Source organism: Chamaea fasciata, unplaced genomic scaffold (genome assembly GCF_029207755.1).
Source record: "Chamaea fasciata isolate MVZ Bird 193981 ecotype frontalis unplaced genomic scaffold, bChaFas1.0.hap1 SCAF_9, whole genome shotgun sequence".
In the NCBI taxonomy this organism is placed as follows: Eukaryota; Metazoa; Chordata; class Aves; order Passeriformes; family Sylviidae; genus Chamaea; species Chamaea fasciata.
The window spans coordinates 15,410,510-15,433,518 of NW_027094094.1; the positions used below are offsets into that span (position 1 = coordinate 15,410,510).

General features: G+C 39.8%; 1 protein-coding gene across 2 annotated transcripts in view; it reads left to right on the forward strand.

The window, feature by feature from the left end:
- The first annotated feature begins 1,315 nt into the window (after positions 1 to 1,315).
- The window catches only part of BTAF1 (B-TFIID TATA-box binding protein associated factor 1), a 41,669-nt gene continuing 19,975 nt past the window's right edge, over positions 1,316 to 23,009 (forward strand). The window contains exons 1-10 of one of the 2 annotated variants that reach the window (XM_066191170.1): positions 1,316 to 1,629; positions 10,705 to 10,828; positions 11,854 to 11,968; positions 14,358 to 14,504; positions 16,284 to 16,447; positions 16,739 to 16,875; positions 17,533 to 17,644; positions 18,909 to 18,977; positions 20,731 to 20,820; positions 22,826 to 22,921. In XM_066191170.1, coding sequence (XP_066047267.1) covers positions 1,616 to 1,629; positions 10,705 to 10,828; positions 11,854 to 11,968; positions 14,358 to 14,504; positions 16,284 to 16,447; positions 16,739 to 16,875; positions 17,533 to 17,644; positions 18,909 to 18,977; positions 20,731 to 20,820; positions 22,826 to 22,921 — 1,068 coding nt within the window. In that variant the 5' untranslated portion in view covers positions 1,316 to 1,615. Of the gene's footprint in view, positions 1,630 to 10,704; positions 10,829 to 11,853; positions 11,969 to 14,357; positions 14,505 to 16,283; positions 16,452 to 16,738; positions 16,876 to 17,532; positions 17,645 to 18,908; positions 18,978 to 20,730; positions 20,821 to 22,825; positions 22,922 to 23,009 lie in introns of those variants that run through there. The other variant, XM_066191171.1, reaches the window with a different exon arrangement.

The window sequence follows — 23,009 nt, forward strand, 5'->3', positions numbered from 1 at the left end:
GCCAGTTTCCAGTTGCCACAGCGCTCCCACCAAAGGACGGGAGAAGAGACAGGCTGGAAAGCGGCACCCCGGGCATGCTTTATGAAAGGCTGAAGTGTAGGCTGGACCTGCATGGATAAGGATAGATTGAAGCATTAAATCCCAGTGTCTTTACAGAACTGTCAAAAGACAGTGATAATGAAGACAGCATTAGAATGTTTGGAATACGTGCTCGTGGGGACAGAATGAGTGAGCCCATACACGGGGAGTTAACTCTCCGGGGAGAGTTAGAACGGCTGGGGAGAGCAGAACTCCCTCTAGAAGGGCTGGGTATGAAACACTCACAGCACAATGGGCTTCAGAGGAAAACTTTTATCATACAGCGTTATGCAAATTCATGTGTTTATCCAAGTTTATGCCATCACAGAAAAGAAAAATCTATTCTTTTGTTTCCAACTTATCACATGAAAGGGTAGGTACGTCAGCTAACTTTATGTACCAGTCTGGGACCATTAATTTAAATGATTAGTCGAAGGCTAATTTCTTAATCTGGATCTGATGGAAGCTGATAGCGAGCACTCGGGAGCCTGGTGTGCCTGCCCGGAGCATGGGGCATTGCCGGGCTGGATTCCAGGGATCTTTCAGTATCGCCCGCGACGGCAGAGAGCGGGAAAGACTGTGGCCCCTCACGGAGGAGCCGTGACCGGGCCGGATCAGCCGCCCCGTCGCTGCCTGGCGTGGCTGGAGTGCCATAACCCCTCTGCGGTACCAGGCCGGTGTGTTACTACCACCCCTCACTGCGGGGCTCCAGAGAGGGCCGGCCCGCAAGGACGGCGGGGCCGCCCGACCGGGCCCGGCGACAGCGTGGGGCATGCCGGGAGTTGTAGTCCCGCGGGCAGCGGCTTCGCGCCGCAGCACCGGGCATGGCCCATGGGCGGCGGATCTCGGCAAGGGGGGGGGGGGGCGGCGTTGGTCCGGTGAATACCGACCGCCCTCTCCTGCCCTGTTGGCGCGGCAGAAGGGCCGCCACCCAGCGGACATGGAAGAAAAATCGTTTATTCCGCACTCGTGTGTTCCTCTTCTCCCCTCGGGGTGCGGGATTGGGGCGCTCCCCTGTGAGTTCACCCCCACCATGGCCCTGCAGATGGAAGGCCCCGGCAGAGGCCAGCGCCCCCCCAGCCGGCCCGGCGGGCTCCATGGCCGATCCTGCTCAGTGCGGGCGCTGCGCGCTCCCGCCCTCCTTACTCTTAGAAGCGCTCCCGCCATTGGCTGCGGCTGGGCGCTCTTGCCAATCAGGAAGCGGCTCTCATGGAGGAAGGGAATAAATACAAGATGGCTGCTCATATAAAACCAGGCATTGGGCTTCGCCCCGGTGATGGGGGAATCGAGGCTTTAACCCGCGCTCCGAGGGTCCTTCGCCGCTCCCGCCCACGCTGCCGCCGCCCCGCCTCGGGGAGCGACACTCCGACCGCCGCCGGCCTCTGCCGCGCTCAGCCGCTGCCCGCGGATCGCCGGTGGGGCCGAGGCCGGGTGCGGCGCCCCAGGCCCGAGCGAGGCCCAGCGCCCTCGGCCCGGGCAGCGCCCCGGCCCCCCCGTCCCGCCGCCCGCCGCCAGCCAGGCCCGGCTCCGGGCGGCTATGGCCGTCTCCAGGTCGGTGGGAGCTGGGAAGAATGGGGGAAGTAGGGCCGACAGCGGCGACCCGGCGCTCCCGGCTCTCCGTGTGGCCTGGGTGCGGGGGGGAGGAGGGGTGCCCGCTTTCCATCTCCTCTTGCTTCGGGAGCCTCGCCGCGGCCGCCCCGCTGGGCTCTGGGGTGGCTGCGTGCTCTGGGTTTGCCTCCTGGCCCGGGGTCACTCCCGTGCCCTCTCCCCTCCTCGGGCCGCAGGGGCTCTGCCTGGGGCGTCTCGGGCTTCTTCCTGAATTCGGCACCTTCGTTTTGTTGGCTTGTCTTTGCTAGGGTGGTTAAACTGCTAGGGAGTAGAAAATTATGGTATTGAGTCCCCAAAACTGGCGAGAAACCGTCTTTGAGTTCCAGAGCCCTTAGCTGTAAAGTAACCAAATTAAAATAGGCTTTAATGGGGAAAAGTGATCAGTGTATTCTGGCTCTGCCTCAAAATGTTGGGCAGTATCTGCTTGCACACATGTGCTCTGGGGTGTGCCAGAGTTTAAAGCATTCACAGATACAGAGGTGTGTCTTACACAGCTGTTTTATAAAAAATGCTGAGCACAAATTCCTGCGCTCTTTTTTGCCCTTTTTTTTTTTTTTTCCTTTTGTGTGTGTGTGAAATGGGCAGGTTAAGCTTCCTAACAGGATACTTGAAAGGAAACCATAAATCCAAATTAAGCTTGTGATAGATTAGCTCCAAGTCACGTGTTGGTAGTATCTGTACTCCCAAAGTGCTATCACAAAAGTAAATTCTGTTTCAGTAGCTGTGTGTGAATAAGTTTACAATTCTGTAGAGCAAAGTAAATGTGTGCACTTTTATAATGGAAATCCATTCTTCATCAAAATTAATGGGAGCAATGCACCTTTTAGGAATTCTAGTAGCAGGTGTTTTATTTTAAGCTTGGTAGTTTCTACAAAGTCTTCCTTTGTTTTATTTCACTCTTATTTTTTATCAACTTGTTATATGTTTGTTGTGGCTTTTTCTCATCCCCCGAATCTGTCCAGAAGAACGTGGAAGTAGTAAGGATTGCTGTAACAACATTACTTTGTACGTTAAAATAAGCCATCATGTAAAGGAGAGGAGTCGTCTAATTACATTTGGTCTGGTCATTCTGCTTAACCAACTTTGCTAATGTACATGTGATATGGGGGCTAACTGGAATATCAAGATAGAGCTTTTCAGCTGTGTCTGAGGCTGTGTCTGCTCTAAAAGCTGGTTTCCATTTCAGTTACCAAGGTTGCTTTAGTGGAAAGCAGCAGTACAAAGATTTACTTAGCACCTTTTGTGAACTGGAAGAAAAACTAGATATGGCTCATTCTGAGATTCAGTGTGAAGCATTAAAAGTCGGTGTGTTAATAATAGTGTTATAAACTGCTTGAGATTATAGTTTTAGTATCTAAATGTTACACAACTGAACACAAGGTGTAGAACTTCGGTGCTGTGATGCTGGTGAGTTGGTGCAGAATTGTTTCAGCTTCACTTGTAACTTAGGTAAAAGAATACACATTTTGGAGTGCTGTAACATCTTGACTCTTCCTAGTGAACACCAATGTTTCTATAATTGTAAGAAGTGATAATGTGTAGATTTGGCATTGTGCTTATCTTTAATAGAGCAAAGCCTGTCTGTGGCCCTTTGAAGTCAGACAGTAGCTCCTGATAAATGGAGTTTCCTTTCTGCTGCTGGACCATAGGAACACTGATACAGTGTCAGTGCTGCTTTTGTAAATAAAGATACCTTTCTTCACCTTTTACTTCAGAACGCTGAACTTCAAAGGTCCTTTCCTTGCAGACATGTTACAAGTAATTGTCTGTGTACTTGTCTATATAACTACATAACTATTTTTTGTAAAGGCTTAGTTGGTTCAGCTTCTGTTCTAATTCCACATTTCCTCTAGGTCGTTATGGTTACTTTTTTTTTATGGACTTGCATAATATTTCATTGTTGAATGCCTCTTGCATATACAAGTTTGGAGAGTGAGGAAGAAGCTGACTCAAATTAATCTTTCTCCAAAGCCCACAGTCCTTGTGGAGTGCATACCAAGCATTAATATTAACAATAATTTCATTGGGGCAGTTCTATATTGGAACAATTCTTTTAACAATACAACTTTCTGAAAGCGAGGGTTAGAGTAGTCTTACATACTCAAAACAGTAAATTATCAGGTGGTTATTTTCCTGGGAAAGTTTAGTTTCTGCTCTTTGGCCAAGTGAAAACCTTTCTCAAAACCCTAATTTGTTCAGGGAGATCCAAACAAACATAGGGAATGCTTTGAAATACCTCCAAATTAGATTGAGAATTTGCAGCTTTGTTATTAGTAAAGTAATCTTAAAAGTAATTGAAACTAGTTATACCCTATTAGTAAAAAAAGTCTGCTATTTAATCCTGAATTTTATATTACATGGATTGAAGACCTTCTGTAAAACATTTCTGTGTTGATGGTCTAGAAAACAGACATAAAGCAAAACAGTAGGTACCTCCTAGCAAAAGATGGTGCAGAATATTTGCACTGTATATATTCATCCCTCTGGTAGTTTTATGCTGAAGAGACTAATGATTGCCGCCCTCCAGAAGTGGGGATCGGTGGCTAGGAGGGTTGATGTTCCTTCTGTGAATGTGCAAACTGATTTGATAGGCCCTGGCTTCTGTCACCAGTCTTAGCAGTGTAAATGAAGTAGTATAATGTTTGCATAGCTAATTAAAAAATTCCAATGTTTTTGATAGTGGAACTGAGAAGGAAAAAGGGAAGTGAAAAGTTTTGCTTCAGCTTCATTCCTACAAAGTGCGTGATCCAAGTGAACAATTGCAGTGGCTCACTAGTGATCTTCTGAGATACTTCAGAAGGAGAAGTAATACTTTCAAGTGCATGACAACTCATAGATTACACGGGATGGTAGAGTCTCAGTAGGTAATAAAATGATGATTGTCCTTCAGTATCTAATAAAACTTCTTTCCAGTTTCTTCAATGTGTTCAAAGGCACTCTGTGTTATTCTAATACCAAGGTGTTAATGCCTTTCTCCTGGTTTTGAGTGCCTTTGCAGTATGAAGGAGAACCAATGTACTTTTAAAGTATAATGAAACTAGGAAGCTGGTAAGATGCATTAAGAGTAAACAATTTCATTCCGGTTGGTATATCCTTTAAGTTCTCCCTGAAATATCTTAAAGACAACCTCTTCAGGCTATGTTCAAGACAGTTCCTTGCAGAAATATAGAGAGCATAATTTGCTGCTCTTGCAACCCATTCTTGATTTGATCTGTGTAAGGTTAATACTGTTTTCTAGAGTTTTCAGTGGTTTTGTTCCCTTGGATTTGTGTATGACTGGTAATATGTAGATTAGGAACCTAGTTTTTATTTTAAAATAAAGAATGTCAAAAGGCTGTGAGACTAAAGCTCCTGTGAAGTAAGCCTGCCTCATATATTGCTCTCAGCTTTTGAATTGTAGGGCTGTGACTTCCCTAGAACAAGTGGCTGCACTGCCTGGCATCATTACTTATGTAATATTTCAAATTGAATACTGCATCAAAAATCTCTTATGTGCACTGTATATATCTTCTAGATTTTTTTTTTTAATGTTATCACAGACTTTCTGTATAAAGAATTCAGCTCTTAGCTTTTGTGGAAGCTATTACTTCATGGCTGCTCTTGCATAAAAAGCAGGAGTTAACCTGAGCAAGTATGTGTTCACTACTGTTTAAAGGCCTATGCCCAAAGCATGAGAATAGATGTTCTATAACCAGTGTGCTTATGGGAGTTCAGACTCAAAAGGGAAGAAGAATAATGTAACTCTTCCCTTGTTATTGGTGGAGATTAACTTGAAGACCAGAACAGTGGACTGAGTGATCTTTGTGGGAGAGCTGATACAGTCATGGGAAGGGAGGAAGCAGAGCTAGCATGTGCCCTGCTGCCCAAACGAGATAGAGTTCTCAGTTTCTCAGCCACACTTTTCTAATGGACTGAAGTGAAAATGGAAAGTCAGGATTGCGTGCCGATTGAGTGCCAGCCTTCTCCAGCAGATGGAATTTGATTAGTCACCGAGGTGCTCACTTTGTCACTTACCAATACACGTGTTGTATTAGTCTGTCCTGACAGCTGCTTCAACTTGCAGTTTTCTCACAGGTTTTGTCATGTAATTGGTCACCTTTTGGGGTGCGTTGTTAGCTGTAGATCCATATGTAATAGTTTACACGTAAAACTTGTATGGCATAAAGTTGTAGATCACAGATGAAATATACAATCCATATGGAATTAATTATACTAATTTTAGCATTTGGTTGGCTTCCATATGCAGTGTATAATACTGTGACCTGTTGTAGTCATGGAGCTGTTGTTTCGTTCCAGCTGCTGTGTAAGAAACTAGATTTCTTCATTGTCCGCAGTCCCACCTTCATAACTGTTTACACGCTTAGGAGAAGTAAAATCACAATCCATTCTTTGTGTATCATTGCACTTCAGGGTTTTGTTCTGAATTCTGTTGAGTGGGTTTTTTTTCTCTTACTGGCTGATTGTGTATTTGAAAGTTGCTTATTTGATTACTTAACCATTCATGTGACTGAGTGTTTAGAGCTGACCAAGCTGGGATTTGACCAAATGATGAAGTGACAGCAGAGGACTGTCAGGTCAACAAGAAAAGCTCAGACTCCATTAGAACTTAGGCTGAATTTCACCCTTGTCAAGACTAAGTTTAATTTAGGGATGTTTTCAAGGTGTCTGGGCTATTTCTATATTAAGAAATAGTGCCTGGAAGGAAGTTTTCTGGATGTTGAAAATATCAACTCCTAAGAGGATTCCCTTGCCTTCTGATGGGTGCTAGCTAGCAGCTTTTCAAAGAGCTCTAGGCAGAGCTTGACATTACTGTTCCAGGGACTGTGCCACTAAGGAGGTTTTGTACAGTCACAATTTTAATGGGTTGGAGGATATGCTAAGGTAGTTACAGGGTGTTCATACCAGATGGCCTTTACTGTTTACTATTAGAGACTGCTCTTGGGACAGTTTAACATGTTGGGGCTCAGAGATGTAAAGTCCAAACAGATCGTTTCATGGCCAGCAGTGATCAGTTCACTGTGCTTTTTAAGCCTTCACTCACTGGAAGCAACAGATTGGAGGTTTCATCATCTGAAGTCCTGTGGGGCCCCAGCCCAGTGGGAACACTTACATGGGACACTTGGGATCTTTATCCAATGCAGCTGCACATGTGTTCTTTGGTAACCATTTTGAAGAGACTGTTGTTTATACCTGTATCTTGACTGTTGTTTATACCTCTATCCGGCTACTAGCTTTCTAATGCCTCTGGAGCTGAAGGGCTTTCAAATCCAGGTCCTCCTGTTTCCACAGGAATGCCATAAGGTTCACTTTAAATGAAGACTTTAAGGGGCAACTGTCCCTTCAAATGGAGATCAGCCCTCTGTTTGGGGGCCTGCAGCGAAGAACTGCAGATTAGCATGAAGAACAAAACGGGTCATTTGCTGCAGCTTTTGCCTCCTGTGCCTGGGTGAGGGTCATGTCTAACTTGGTTTAATGCTGAATGTGCCAAACTGGTGACCAGAAGATGGAATCACTGTGGTGCCTGGAGGTTGCCACCACTTAGCTGTGCTGGCTCCTCTGTAGGTGAAGCATCTCAAGTGCTACTGGATGCCTGTTCTTAAGCACCTGCATTGATGTCTGTGTTAGGAGCATTTCTAATGGACTTTGTCTCAGTGTAAAAGGTGTTTCTTAGAAGAAAAAATTGTTGAGTGGAGTGCTGATCATAGGAACTTTGTAATGTTGCTCTCAGTCATGTCTTTTTGATGTACTTCAGCAGGGACTAGAAAAATCTGGAATTTCTGCAGTGAGAGGAAGAAATGATTTACCTCTTTGTGCTGAGCTCATGCGCCATCAGTTCACATCAAAGTCGTGTATGGTTGCTGTCCTGTTGGTGAGATGTAGTTGACATGGGATTGGAAGATGACAGAAGGATCTAAACCATTGTTTATAAATTAAAAGTGAAGAACTTTGTAATTTTAATTTCTGATTACAACAGTTAAGTGCAGAAGAAGTAGTTTTAGAGATCCATTTAATTTTTAGCATGCATTGGTATTTAAATTTTCATTGTAATTTAAAATTATTTTTCATAATATTTTATAAATCTTTCTGGGTTTAGTGTTTTTTTTCTCTGAAGTATTCCCTTGTGTTTCTGTTGTTTGCTTGTGTCTTCTATAGGCTTAGAACAATTTTTATGACAAAGTTGAAATATTTCATAAAATAATTAAAAATTGTATCTGCATTGTAGAGCGTCTCACTCTACCGCACTGCCTCACACTTCTGGGAATGATGTGAGGCACGTGGTGCCCTGCCTACTGCACTGTCTAGCATGAGGGGCAGAGAACCACATGCTACTAGAACACTTAGTTCTCTTGGGCTTTAATAACCTGTTTAGAGACTGCTAGTTTATTCTGAAAATGAAAACCTTGTCAGAACTTGCGAAACTTCTTTTTAAACTGCAGGTACTCAAAACTAATTCGTTTGGAATTTTTAGTGGGGTTTATATAACTCTTAATGAAACTCAGGCTGAAAACTTTAATTTAAAAACCAAACCAACTGGCACTGCTGATCATAGACAACTTTTTGGGTGCTACTCTTCCAATCCATGCAGAATTCAGGCTCTGCCATACTCTGCTGCAGCAGTGCCAACACTCAATGTGAAAATCTGAATAGCTCCAAAATATTATCAGTTTGGGAATTTTACATCCTCGTGCAGGAGGAAAAGAGAATGATTAGTGTGACCAGGACTGCTGTTAATCAGATGTTGTTGGCTGTATTTGCTAATCGTGTTTCCATACGTTTTGCTGGAGTTGAAAGCTGAAACCTTCCTGTAGTGATGTCAGACAAGTGTAAGGGATTTTTTTGTTGTTTTGTTTGCATTTGTGTGTAAGTTAAGCAGATCACAATTTAAAATAACAAATTCCAAACCAAGCACACCGTAGGTTAAAGAAACTCCAAACAGAACAAACTGTATTTTCTAGGTAACACAGCTTTAGAGAGTTGTGGGTTTTTAGGAATGAAGGTGTAGTGTTTTAACTAAGTCTGGAATTGAAGTTGAGTTTTTGCGGGTAGGCTGACTTAGTGGTTTCCTCCTGTTTTGACACATGAAGAGTTCTAGCTGAGGAAGTGGTCAAAGTTACACATTGTGCTTGACTTTGAGATGAAAAAAGATAATTTGATAGTTTAAGGAGTGTGTGGTACTAGATGGTAAACTTGAGTATGGAACACTGAAGCTTCACAGAGAGCTGAAGAGTGAAAGGGGTGAGAGCGAGCAAGTTGGAGCAAACAGTGATTCTTCTGAAAGCCACCATGTTTTGTATTGCGTAATAGTGACTGCTAGAGGTCAGGCTGGGTTATTACTGTCAAAAGTACTGAAGAAAAAATACTGGCAACTAATGAGATACCTGACATGTTTCTTCATGGCTAGTCCACTATCAGGGATTCAGAAGTGTTGAGTCTGTAAGGCTTTTTTTCTCCTTGCCTGTCTAATCACACAAAACTGCTGGATTAAATACATCTGGGGTTTAATTTTTGTGACTTTAAAACAATTTACTAACTAGTAAATCATAGCAATTGAAACTCTAGTTTTATCTACAGAAATTGCAATAAGCTCACCTATTAGTAGTGGGAAGAGAATTATTTCTAGGGTGGCAGAAGAATTGTGTCTAAAAAGTTAAAATTATTTTAAATACTTTGAGCTAGAAGTTTTTAAATCTAATGAATAATTAGCCTAATACCTCCAGTTAGGAGAGTATTTGGGGTTTGGTATTCCCTTGGCCCTGCACTGCAATTCCTCTTGTGCTGTGACATATTAAGGTATACTCAGGATTAAGTGCAGTTTAAGCATGCCAAAGAAAATACAAAATCCAGTGATGTTGGAAAGAGGGTTTTTTTTTTTTCTTTTTAAATTACTGGAACTAATGTCAAAGGCAATTTACATGAAATATAATTAGTAGTAACAGACTAACAGGGACAAGGCGTTTGTCCTTTGCTGTGTGTGTTCAAAGCAAAGATGTGTGTTTATGAAGACAGGTTGTTCAGGATACCTGTATCTTTATTCTGCCATGCTGGTCTAGGTGAGCTTTGCTGCTGGGTAACATCTGGCTTTGTATTGTTGCACTTCTTGGAGGAGTATTTTTATGATAAGGCTGGAAGGAGCAGTTTTGATTGCACTGTGTGAACAGGTTCTAGATGCATGTTCAGAATAACCTCATACTGCCCAATAACTGACACATAAACTCGGCACTCATTAGAGAGCTCTGATCAAGCCACTGATAGTGGAGGGAATAATGCACACTCGTAACTTCAGTCACAGATTTGAGTATCTAAATAGTTATGTGAATATATACATAGAGACAGACTTTATTTCTCATTCAGTAACTAAACAAGAAAGAAATGAATTGTTCTACAAATAGATGATTGGAGTCTTTCACTAAATACGGAGTTACTGTGGAAACAGATCTGCTGCTTAAATCTCTGTATTTCATGGGAAGGGCAGAAGCATCAGATGATTTCCAAACTGTAAATACAAGAGGTTTGGTTTTATGTATTCCAGGTAATTAGGGGGAAAAGGTGTGAAAAGTAAAAATTTGTCATCCTGGAGAAGCAGAGTTTGGTGTTATAGATAACAGGCTGTGTTGTCAATAGCAGTGATAATGCACAATAGGAGCAGCTGAGCCCTCTGCTTTTTCTATCAAATAGAATTTGATGATCACTTACAACATATTTATGATTCAAGATTGAAAACGTTCTATCACAGAACAAAGACAAGAACGATTAATTTTTTTCTTGTAACTGTAGATTTTTAAAAATAGCATTTCTTACAATTACTCTTTTTTTTGTTGTTACCAAATTAAATGTGCTTTTAGAACAGCTATGCTTACTGTTAAAAAAATAGTACATTATTCACCCTACCAACTGACAGTCTTCAGGCAGACATCTCTTTGAGTTATGTAAACTAAAAAATGTGGGGGAATATTAATAGAAATGGGCAACTGAACTATGAATAGCATAACTTTTTCGGTTTTTGTCAATCACATTTAGGCTTGATCGTCTCTTTATTTTACTGGACACCGGTACAACGCCAGTGACAAGAAAAGCAGCTGCACAGCAACTTGGGGAAGTAGTGAAACTGCATCCTCATGAACTGAATAATCTCTTATCTAAAGTAAGCATAATTTTTTCCCTAGTACTTTAATGGTAGGAATAAAACTAGTTTAACGGGGTGTGCTTCTGTGGGAAGAGGAAATGCATTGTGGTCTTGTGTCTTTCAAAAGTAAGAGAATGAAGAAAATTAGGGGCTGCTTCTGTGAAAGGTGCTGTTCTGTCAGCTTCTGAAATGATTACATAAGTTTCACTTAGTATTCAGTATTGATATTCAGCATTTGCCGTAAGTTCAGGCTTTCTTCTATAAAGAGAAGCTCTACTACCTTATAAAGATTTCTGCTCTTGCCTTTAAAGATTATTACTTGTGTGATAAAGCACAAAAATGTCTTTAAAAGGGCTGGAAATTGGGTAGAGTTTTCCATTAGTTTGAGACTTCAATCTGACCAAGTCTAGTAAAACCACCAAAAATAATCCATATCTGACAGGTGGAGATGGCTCGGTGACCTCATTTCTGTTCTTATTGAACAGGTGCTCTCACCACAATTGATGCTATCAACAGAGTGGCCAAGGAGTCATGAATATCAAACTGCTTTCAGAGAAAGAAATAGTCTTTCCAGATGTGTGACATAGTGATAAGTTAGTTTAGAAGAGCATATATTGCTTCAAGTGACCCATGTTGTATCTCTTCTTGGGTTAAATGACTTCAGGGTTTTAAGATCTGTTAATTAATTTTGAACACTTCCTTGTAGAAAAAAAGCCAGCAAAAACCAACCAACCAAAAAATAAACATGTGTCTCAAGCCTTGTTCAGTACATGGAGGAAATCAAGCTTCAGTTTAACTGTTTGGACTAAATATATCTTATAAAGTCTTAAGGCCTGGCTCTGGCAAGTGTTAGGCTAAGCAGTGAGCCATATAGAGAGGGCATTTCTTGGTTTGTTTTCTTGTCCTTTGCTTTTTTGTACTGAATGTTGTACTAATCCATAGCATTAAAGTAATTGTGTTTTAATAGAGCGTAACAGCTGATGGATTTTTTTGGAATTACTTTTTAAGCAAATACTGCTTTACCTGTTAATCTCTCCTTAAAGGTGTTAGTGTATTTAAGAAGTACGAATTGGGATACTCGCATTGCGGCTGGCCAGGCTGTGGAAGCAATAGTGAAAAATGTACCTGAGTGGAATCCAACTCCTAGATCAAAACAAGGTGCTCCTTAAATTAATTGTGTATAACTCGTTGTTTATCTTATGCAAACTGTCTGTGATATGAGACTTTTCAAGGCATCTGTGTCATCTGGTTTTTTAGTGAGTGTAGACTTTTATTTGATGTAAGTTGTTTGGGGCAGGGTGCTGATAACACCAAGGTTATTGGTTCAGTCCCTGTATGGGCCACTCACTTAAGAGCTGCACTTGATGATCCTTCTGGGTCACTTCCAACTCAGACTATTCTATGATTCTGTGAAGTAGGACTGTAAATAAACCTCTCTAGCTTTAGATGTTCCTGCTCGCTTGTACCTGACCTTTATTTGTTCCAGAATTCCTGTGCTTGTGCTTTGTACACTCATAAAGCTTTTACAAAGAAAAGGAATAACTAATGAAATGGCAAAATGCTTAACCAATCAACTTTGTTGTGATAGTTTGCAGAAACTCTTTTCTTCGCTGTTCTTTTAATCCAATCACCTTTCTGAGGGAGGTGGAATGGCAGCTTGCTCAAGTCTGTTCTGTTTCTTTTCATCTGAAATCATCGTGTTAGGGATGTTAGTTTCCTTGTTTGTTGAGTTATGGACTAAGTGATTTTGTCCAAACCCTAAGTGATTTTTGGTACTGTCTATGTTCACAACTTGGTGGCACAGGTTCCAGAAATTCACTGACTTGTTTAAAAACAGACCCACAGACTCCCTAAAACTGCAACAATGAAACTCACATCTGTTTGAGATGATCTCATATTTGTTTCACTTGGTGCCTCCTAGTTCTGTTGGCTTTGAATTTGACAAGCAAGTTCTGCATTTTCCTTGTCCATTGTCTTTATTTTTGTAAACTGTCATATTTGCTCTCCTCCAACAACTTCTCTTCATGTTGAAGATTTGCAGTCTCCAGTCTTTCCTCACAAGACAGCTGCTTTGTCTTTTAAATAACTTTGTTTTTCTCTGTGCTTTCTCTTGTGTCCTCCTTGAGATGCACAGAGCTCCACACAGTCTACCTACATCTCTATAGAGTGCTGAAGTTTACACATAGTGACAAAATGATGTGCTTTGTCCTGTCATCAGTGTCCTTCCTGGTGAGACCCAGTACTTTGTTGTCTGCTCTGGCTTTCACTGCTCAGTAAACAGATGAATACAGAAAACTGTCAGAAATGCCTCCAAGATTTTTATTGAATGCAGTGTTGTGTAGGCATGATTTAGGTTATTCATTTTACACCTTCTGTACTTATTTGTCCATTCGTGTGTTCTGAGAGTCCTCCTTGGATTCCTTGGTGCCATTGTGACTTTGGGCTACCCAAAAGAATTTGGTGTCAACTGCATGCTTGGAGAAGAGTGCATTAGTGAATGTCTTTTCCGTTGTTTCAAGAATTGGTACCAACACTGATCCCCAAAGGACTCCAGAACTAACTTCTACCTTTCAGTTTGTAAAAGGATGTTCTCCCCAGCTCTGTGCTAACCTAGTTCTTTTGGTTTATTCTTTCATATGAATCCTTGCCAAAAGCTTTTAAATTTATTATGTTCACTGCATGCCCTCTATCCATTTGTTCAACTCTTTAAGCACATTGATAATCAGGTTATCGAAAGGTGATTTTTTCCAGAGTAATTCTCTTTCCCAGTAAATCATATTTATCCATATACTTAATAATTTAGTTATAGAATCATAGAATAGTTTGGATTGGAAAGAACCTTAAAGATTACCTAGTTCCAGCCCCTTCTACCACAGGTGGGGACTCTGCTGTTGTATACCCTATCTTACCAAGGAGAGACATTAATTTCACTTGTCTAGTTCACGGATTACTTTTACCATGCCTTTTGTACATGGAAATTGGGTAACCTGTTAGTCTTAGAGTACAGCACCCTTTTAAATGCCTTGTCCAGTTCTTGCACATCTGCCTATCAGATTGTTAATGAAATTGAAAAGATAATTGTGTGTTTGAGAAGAGCTCACAGCTGGGTGTCAGCAGCCCTTTTCCCCACACCAGTTTCAACCACTCTCCAGCTTCCCTACTTTGGGTGCTTGGCTGGTAGGGACACACAGCAGTGTTGGTGTGCCACTTGTGATGCTATTTGTGAACCATATGCAGTTCAAAACTGTAAGCTGGCCCTGTGTGTACAGAGAAGGCCTGGTGATAGGTCATTGTCCAAGATTTTAAAAAGCTAAATTTATCAAGGGAAAAACATTATTTTTTTAATCTATTCGGGTACATTTAGTGACCCATTTCAGTCTGTCTTTGTGAAAACGTGAGCCTTTATACTTTGTGAATCAAAATGCTGTATGTCTGATGATTCTTTGGAGAAGAGATATTATTTCTTGCTTTTCCTTCATCTTCTGCCAGAATTTTGAACAAAAATTTCATCACGTTGTCCTTAATATTATTTTTATTTCCTACCTAGAACCAGGCTCAGAAAGTCCTAATGAAGATTCACCTTCAACAGATCGGTTGCGCTTTGACAGATTTGATATATGTCGATTGTTAAAACATGGTGCATCTCTTCTTGGATCTGCTGGTGCAGAATTTGAAGTCCAAGATGATAAATCAGGTATCTATATTTTACTTGCAGACAAGAAAAACTTAGTGATTTGAAAAAGTTTGTTGTGGCAGCATTATGAATCTAGCTATCCATGGATTCTCAGAATGTCAGGAAATAATGACAAAGGATATTCCCCAGCAGAAGTGGTTTGCATTTTCTTCCTCAAGTAACACAGTTTTTTGGGGGGACTGTATTGTTTGTTTGGGTTTTTGCCATAACAGTATTACTATGTGTACAGTGGGGAAGAAGGGGTGGAAACCTGAAACAGCATCAAAGATTTCTGTAGGCTTTTTAAAAGGGGCAGGCACTTCCACTGTTTGTTCTTCACCTGAACAGTGTTCCCACATACAGAAGTAGGATGTGGCTTATTTAAAACCTTGAAGGTTTCAGGTATAGAAAGATAGCATGAAAAATACTGTGATAAGACTGCCAAAGTTAGAAGATCAAATACCAGTGCCTGTGTGATGTTTTTTGCTTCAAGTGACTTGTCTAATATTTTTCTGTAATTTTTTAGTTACGAGTTGGTTTATCAGTGTAATGGCACTGAATCATTTTCCTCTAAGCTGTATTTTTGCTATTATTGTACTTCCCTGCTCTTAATTCCAGGCTATCTACCAGTTTCTGCACCAAATTAAGTGATGCTAATGATAAGAATCTGACTCTGTAGTCCTGATTCCTTTGTTCCTTGTGTGTGCTGGGTTCTGTGCAGGATACACAGAAGATCAGTAGCTCAGCAAGGAGAAGAACCTGTGGCTGCTGAAACTTGAGCAGTGTCCCGTCTCTTCAGCCTGGTTGCTAATTTATTGCTTGCCATTTTTTAAGCTAGATTTATGAAGTGCTGTACGAGTTTCACCTCATCTAGTGAAACCCAACACTTCAGTTCATAGAAGCCTGATATTTATCCCAGTGCCACATGATTTCACATAAAAAACTCCAAGATTGAAAATAAGTAAATACAATATCAAAAAATAAGAAAATGAAAGAAAAAGCTTTAGTTGCTGCTTTTTTGAACTCCTGGGAAAATGTACAGTGTTCTTTCTCTTCTGTGTTTTATAGCAGCTTCCCTTTTCAAGTAAGTAGATAACATGAATGAGCATAATGTAACTTAAACAATCTTTAGAATTAGCAGTCTTTGACAATTATTCCTAAGATGTTAGAAAGGAAACATATTTTATAAAGAATGGAAATTGCTTGTATTTGCTTGTCAGTTAAATGCAGTTTAAAAAAAACAACTTACTGGTGTAGATAATATTAACTACTAGTTACTACCTAACCTGGTGTACAGCCCAAAATCGTGCCTGTATTGATCATCTACTTAAAAGTTTGTGCTGATAATTGAAAAAAAAAATGCCCACCACAACACCAACAAATCAACTACTCCTAACTGGTTTCTGTACTGTGCATGTAAAGAGTGAAGTCTGACAGTCCTACCAGCTACAAGTTTTGGGTTGTTTGGTGCTACTCGGGGGCTAAAATTTTAGAGTTTTTTATGTAAATGTAGATGCTCCCAAAATCTAGGTGTTCCATAGTTAGTGTTGAAACTTCACACATTCTTGAGGTGGCATCTGGTTATTTCCAAAATGAACCTTGCTTGTTCACCATTGAAGTACTTGTGTAGGTACAGTAGCAGAAAAGATCTTCCTGAGTTTGTGTGGTTTGTTTTAGAAGATTGTATTAGCCAAGTGCAATTTAGTCCTGTAAATTTCGGCTTTGTTATGTACATTGAGCAAGTTGTCAGTGAAATATGTGGTTGGAAATTTGACTCATCTTTTAAAACCCCTTTTTAAGGTGAAATTGATCCTAAAGAAAGGATAGCACGACAGAGGAAACTGCTGCAAAAGAAACTTGGCTTAGATATGGGTGCTGCGATTGGAATGAATACTGAGGATCTGTTCAATGATGAAGATTTGGACTATTCTCCTTCTTCAGTTTTACTAGTAAACAAACAACCTGTAGGTAAAACCTTGGGCTATTTGACTGCAAGGAATAATACAGTGGGTTTGCTTTATTTGAGCTTCTGTGGTTATGATATTTTTATTTTAAATAAGATGATTGGTATCTAATGTAGTATGCTTTGGCCTCCTGAGTTCTTACATCCCATAGTTGCTTGTTAGCATTATTTGATGTCAAACTGCTGAAATGTTTGAAGTGGAGGGTTGGGAAAGTTGAGAGCATTGTGGGTTTGAGAATTTTTCAGGACTTCCATCATAAGAAGAATTGACAATGAATGACTTTTCTTTCAGACTCTTCAGGCTGCTGAGTTAATTGACTCAGAATTTCGAGCTGGTATGAGCAGTAGACAAAAGAATAAAGCCAAAAGAATGGCTAAGCTATTTGCAAAGCAAAGATCCAGAGATGCAGTGGAAGCTAATGAGAAGAGGTATAATAGTGAACTGGTTTCCTTTTATTTCAGTTAAGCTGGGATTGTGATTTGATTTATCTGTTGAGAAACTTCCTACAGTCTTTGCATCTTAAATCTCTTATGTGCTAATTGTGCTGATGGTGGAAAGTTTGCGTGCAGTGCTTGTTCCCAGGAGAGCTTTGTTGAGGACCCAGCTTCAGAGGCATCTTGACATAATGGGATGCTACAGCTGAAATTGTGGTTTGTCCTTGTCATTAAATATGGCTTGAGAATAATGCATGAAAATGGGATTTTAAGAAGGTGAACAACTAAAAATTTAGGATGCAGTTTTCTGATATGTGCTGCGTTCTTCAGTGTAGTTTATAGTAGCATGTTATTGTATCTGCTGTGTTCATAATAAGTGAGGAACAAAATTCTTGATATTACTTAGGAATTGCTGGGTTTCTTGGAAAAATCTGAGACAGATTGTGAATTTGGGACGGCATTCTGCTGTCTCCTCACTGCATTTTTTGTTTTTACATGTAAATTTACCTATCTTGCATGTTTCACAGTATTAAACCTCTTTGTCTTGTATTCTTGCCATACTTTATTGTATCTGAAGACCTCAATTGTAGATGTAATTTCTTCTCTTAAAGCATACTTCCAGTTCATAAACATGTACTTGCTCCTTCTCAGCAATGATAGCACTGATGGAGAACCAGAAGAAAAGAGAAGAAAAGTTGCAAACGTTGTCATCAATCAGCCTGCCACAGACTCAAAAACATTGGTAGAAAATGCTCAGGAAGAGGTATGGTGGTATTGGTCTGCTGTTAGCAGGAATGATCATTCAGGTTTTTTAGCAGAGCAATTTGAAACAAAATTCCTTCATATAACCCAATTCTTTAGTAATTTTAGCTTTCAGGGAAATGGAATGAAGAATTTAATGGCCACTTTACTTTTATACATAATGAAGCAAGTGAGCTTCTAACTGTATTGCAGCATTGAGGAAGAAAACACATTTAATCCTTTGGTAGCAGTTTGTGACCCAAATTAACAGGAGTTGGTGGCTACAGGTATCAGACCTGGGTATTAAACTGGAAAACTGTGCTAAACGCTTACATGGTAGGATTACAGCGAGCTACAAATAATTTGATCTAAATGCTTATTTAATCTTTATTTAATCTTTGCTGTACTTTAATTAGGCTTAATTTAGAATTAAGTTCTATCTTTAATAGTTGAAGATTAAAACAATTACCTTAGTCTTGGAAAAAACTGCATTAGCTTCAATAGACTGAAAAACTAAAAATTAAGAAATGGTAAGCCAGAATATAAATGGTGCATAGAAGTTTATTTAAGAAGACTTTATCTACGTAAGCCTGTATTCTACAAAAATAGTTTTGCAGATGTAGTTCAGTAATTAATTTTATATGTGCATAAAAATGATTGGAAAACTAATCTGAAATATTAATTGTAACTACAAGCTAAATAGCTTCTGGTTACTAGCTGTCTTTCAGTTGCTCTGTGTATGTGATGATGTGAACTTACTAATGGTAGTAAAAATTCCTTTCCACAGCCATGTCAGTTTCCATGTAGGAAATTTGGGATAGTGGAATGTGTTTAGAAAAGGGTGCTCTTTATTGCTGGATTCATTGACCCAATTTCGTTATGTGGTGTGTTTACAAACTGAGACTTGTCTATTATGTTCTTTAAAGGCAAAGTTCATAAACTTAAAGGATCACTGGGCAGAATAAGAAACTTTGCTTAATTTTCTTCCTTAGCGTGGTTTCTAAATGAAAAGTGAATTCCAGAACATCAGAATTAATTCCCAGAGAGAAGAGGTTATGCTATTAACAAAAACTTCATAAACTTAAGAGGTCCAGTGCTAATCAGTGAAGTTTCTGAGCTGGGGAAAAAGATCTGTTTTTTCTGTCCAGTAATGAAGAACAGTACTTAAGCTTTTGGAGTTTTTTGTATGCCATTTAAGTATGCAAAGACAACACTATTAGATGTGTTTGTGATTTCTTTTTTTTTTTTTTTTAATCTGATACTTAATACTGTTTTTATGGATTTAGGCAAATGAATGGCCTCTGGAAAGCTTTTGTGAAGAGGTGTGCAATGATCTGTTTAACCCTTCATGGGAGGTAAGACACATGCACTACTTTAGGTGGAACTATAAGGTTTTAAAAAGGGCTTCAGCAGAAATGCAAACATTGTATGTGTAGAACTTAAGATAATTTTGCCGGATATCAAAACTTAAATCATTTGTGCATACATAGCCAAGACAAATTTCCTTTTAGCAAACTTAAATGTTTTTTAAGACTCATTTAAAGGGGAATGGAAAACAGATGGGTAATGTATACTTGTGGAGAGAGGGAAAGATATGAAAAGCAGTCATTATAGAACTGAGAAATGTGGGAGTATTGAAATTCAATTCAGGTCCCTTTGTCTTCTGGTATGTAGGTGTTTTTATAGCTTTCTTAGGATGTTTGATATAAGGCACATACATCTTAATAAGGGAAGTAGATCAATACAGAATCATTATTACAGTATGTTCTGGGTGAAAAACAGGTTAATCGGCCTCAAAATGTATGTTTAAAGTGTCTCTCTGGCACTATCTTGCAATGTGAAGAGGTCACCTGGGTCACCTACTTCAAACTGCTTGCCCTGCTTACAGGCAGCTGAAGTCAGGCAGGATGTATCCTACTACTGCTATTTCCTTTGTACGTGTCTTGCTGGTTTGTGTTTGCAGAAGCTGAGACATTAACTAGCAAAGTCTCCTTTTGATTAGTGAAACCTAGCTCATCAGCCATCTTAGACCAAATAAATTGTTGTGTATGAACAATTAGGATTTTAAGACTGGACTCTGGCTGGTTTTTATTGGCTTGCTTATAGCTTTAACCAGCAGCCACTGAGGCGTGCACAGGTGACACATACGTTTGCATTTCACAGAAGATATTCCAATGAAGGGAGGAGCTACCAAGTACTCAGTTCTAGTTGTTACTGCCATGAAATGAAATGCAACAGTTTTCGGCTAGCAGCAGAAGAGTTAATTCTCTTCTAACTTACGTGAAGGTCTCTCAGTGAGAACCAGGTTCAAAATTCTCCTTTTGCAACTTTGCATATCTGCTGAGTGAGCTTTCCTTGAGAAGCCGATTATTAGTCCAGTTAGGTATGAAAAATACCAGAAACAGGTGTGTCTTTAACACGTCTTTCTACTGGTCTTTTGTTATTTCCAGAACTCTTCCTAGTGTGTTCAACTGTTCATGTTTGGTGAGAACATGCAAGTGCCTATAACTTGTATTCCCACATCACTTGTTCACTTATTTCTAAAATCCAGTTAAGCAAGGCAGTTTTGTAAGTTACGCAGAATAGTAATTCCCAGAAATTTGTTTTGCTGACTCCAGAATACTCAGTGAGTATCCAGACTCTGTTCAAGAAATACAGAGAGTTATAGAAAAATATTAAACATGAAGTGCTTGATACTATAATAATATTGATTTGCTTTAGCTTATAAACTTAATAAAAACAGTAATATCTTCAAACTTCTCTTTGACATTTGACACCTAGTGCCATATAGCATGGTGAGGTAAAAGTAAATTAATGTTGGCTGCACTACTGCAAGTATCATAACGTGTAAGAAAATAGAAGCAATTCTTAATTGCTTCTGTTCATAAGCTGGCAAATACTTGGGAAAAAGGAGGTTGATTTTTGGACAGGTGAATATTTTAATGTGTGATTTGATCTAATAATTCCCACAAGTCTAAGTAGTGCTGATTTTGCAGCTCTTGAAATATCGCTGTTAAGAATACAATAGTATTATTCCAATTTTCCAGCATGGATTTTGTCTTCTGTTCCCTAGTATTTTAAAACCGGCTTTTTATTTCACTTTCTTAGGTTCGACATGGTGCGGGTACTGGACTGAGAGAGATCCTTAAAGCTCATGGTAAAAGTGGTGGTAAAATGGGAGATAGCTCTTTAGAGGAGGTAAGTTTGCAGTTATGTGGACTTCATATTATACTTAAATGAAGTTTAGAATAGAGACTTCTTAAAATACTTTGCAACAGGTGTGTGATGTGGGGGAATATAAAGACTTTTCTGCTCAGAATCATCTGGATGACGTCGCTGTATGCACTGACAAAACATTGCTTTTTAAAGGCCTATGCAGAACCCAGTACTGTTGTATAATTGGCCATTAATATGTTGGTTGTGTATGAAGTTATTAAACATTAGCTTCCATATTAGAATATACTGTTTTCAAGTCCTGGTAAGGCTGTGCTGAAACAAAATGGACAGGTTGATTATGTAACTCTTGTAGTGTCTCAGACCATCTAACTCTACTGGCTTAAATAATAAGAGGACTCTATCAACCTGCTCTCTTTATTATGAGAAAAGGAATTAAAATAGTCTTTTTAAAAGGAGAACATTTTTTTAAAAAATACCCTGAGAATAATCACTTGTTTACTAATGATGAATTTCATCCAGATTCCTACTGACTCCCCTGCTGTAGGAGCAAGCAGGAAGAGCTTGTGGCTTAGAGAGTTGAAGAATGAGATACACATCCGTGTACCTCAGCATACTTTGTAAATAGAGAAAGCAATCTCTTTCCTTGCTTCCCTGTAGAGTAGCATTTGTTCCATGGATATGGCTGGGTAATAATAACACAATCTGCAATGATAAAATACTTTAAACCATTTCTTAACTATTTATGGAAAAAATGTGTACTCTAGCTAGCTTCAAAGCCTGCTGTGTATGCCCTATGCTGGTTATAATTCTTTGGCATGTGTGGGAATATGAAATCCAGGATATGCCTTAAGTGTTGTTCATTGAAAGGGTAGTTCTCAAGGGAAGTGGTGACCTAGTAGGCACTTAGTGGAGATGAGAAGGATGATGCCTGAGCAGTTGTTTTTACTGGGCTTCTGCTCTGAGATAGAAAATTAGAGTTACTAGTATCTAGCTGAGGCCAGAGCTTCAAGATGAGCTTTAATAAGTCTCGAGAAGATGGAACTGAAAAGGAAGTTTTTCACTGGGTCTCCCACAGTGAGGTACTGCTTTAGAGTTTGTTTACTTGTAAATATGCTTCCAGAATATTAACTGACTTACCTAGGATGTGTTGCTGTTAGTCAACGCAGATTATCTGAATGACTTTGTGTGCTGTGCAGGAGTAAACTGTCCACCTTACAAGATGCTCTCAAGCTGTTGTGTTTTAGCTTCAGCAGGCAATGAAGCATCACAGAGCCTTTTTCTCACTCTCCTCTGGTGGTTTGGGGAGGGTTGGGAGACCATCAGGGAAGAAGTAGAATTCATGGGTTGAGAAAGCAACAGTTTCAAAATTGAAACAAAGTAAAATATTGTAATAACAGTACTAATCATAGTAACAGTAATGAAAAGGAGAGAGAGAGAATTAAAATCCAAGAAAACCAAGTGCTGCACAATATAATTCCTTATCACCCTCTGATCAAACCCCAGCCTGGCCCTGAGCACCACTCAGCCCCTTCTGGATACCTCCCCCAGTTTATATGCTGGGCATGACGTTCTGTGGCGTCACCTATCGCAGCTATGCTTCCTCTGCTTTTTGTGTACCTCCTCACTGGCAGAGCATGTGACATTCAGAAGTCTTTGGCTTGGGGTTAGTAGGATGTAGCAGCAACCAAAACACCGGTGTGGTATCACCATTATTCTCATACTGACTCCAGAACACAGCACTGCACCAGCTACTGAGAAAAAAACCCGACTCTGTCCCATCTGAAAGCAAGCCTTTTGATAAAGTTACTGTGTTTTTAGAGAAGAAAACAACCTGGTTATGATGTTTATAGTAATCCAGGTGAGTTGAATTAGTGCTGAGTACTTGGCCTGGACTGTCTCTGCAAGAGAACTATATTGAGTCAGTATGAACATTTCTTGTCATGTCTTTTACAGATTTTAGCTAAAGTAAACATATCAGAAATGCTTTATGAATAAATGTAGTCAAGGTGTTCAACTTTTCTTACAGATGATTCAGCAGCATCAGGAGTGGCTAGAAGACTTGGTTATTAGACTTCTTTGTGTGTTTGCACTAGACAGATTTGGAGACTTTGTTTCAGATGAAGTAAGTTTGTTACTTTGCATGAACAGATCAAGTTTCTGTAGGAGATAACACTGCAGCAGCTTGGCTGTGCCTTGTGTAGTGCTACTGC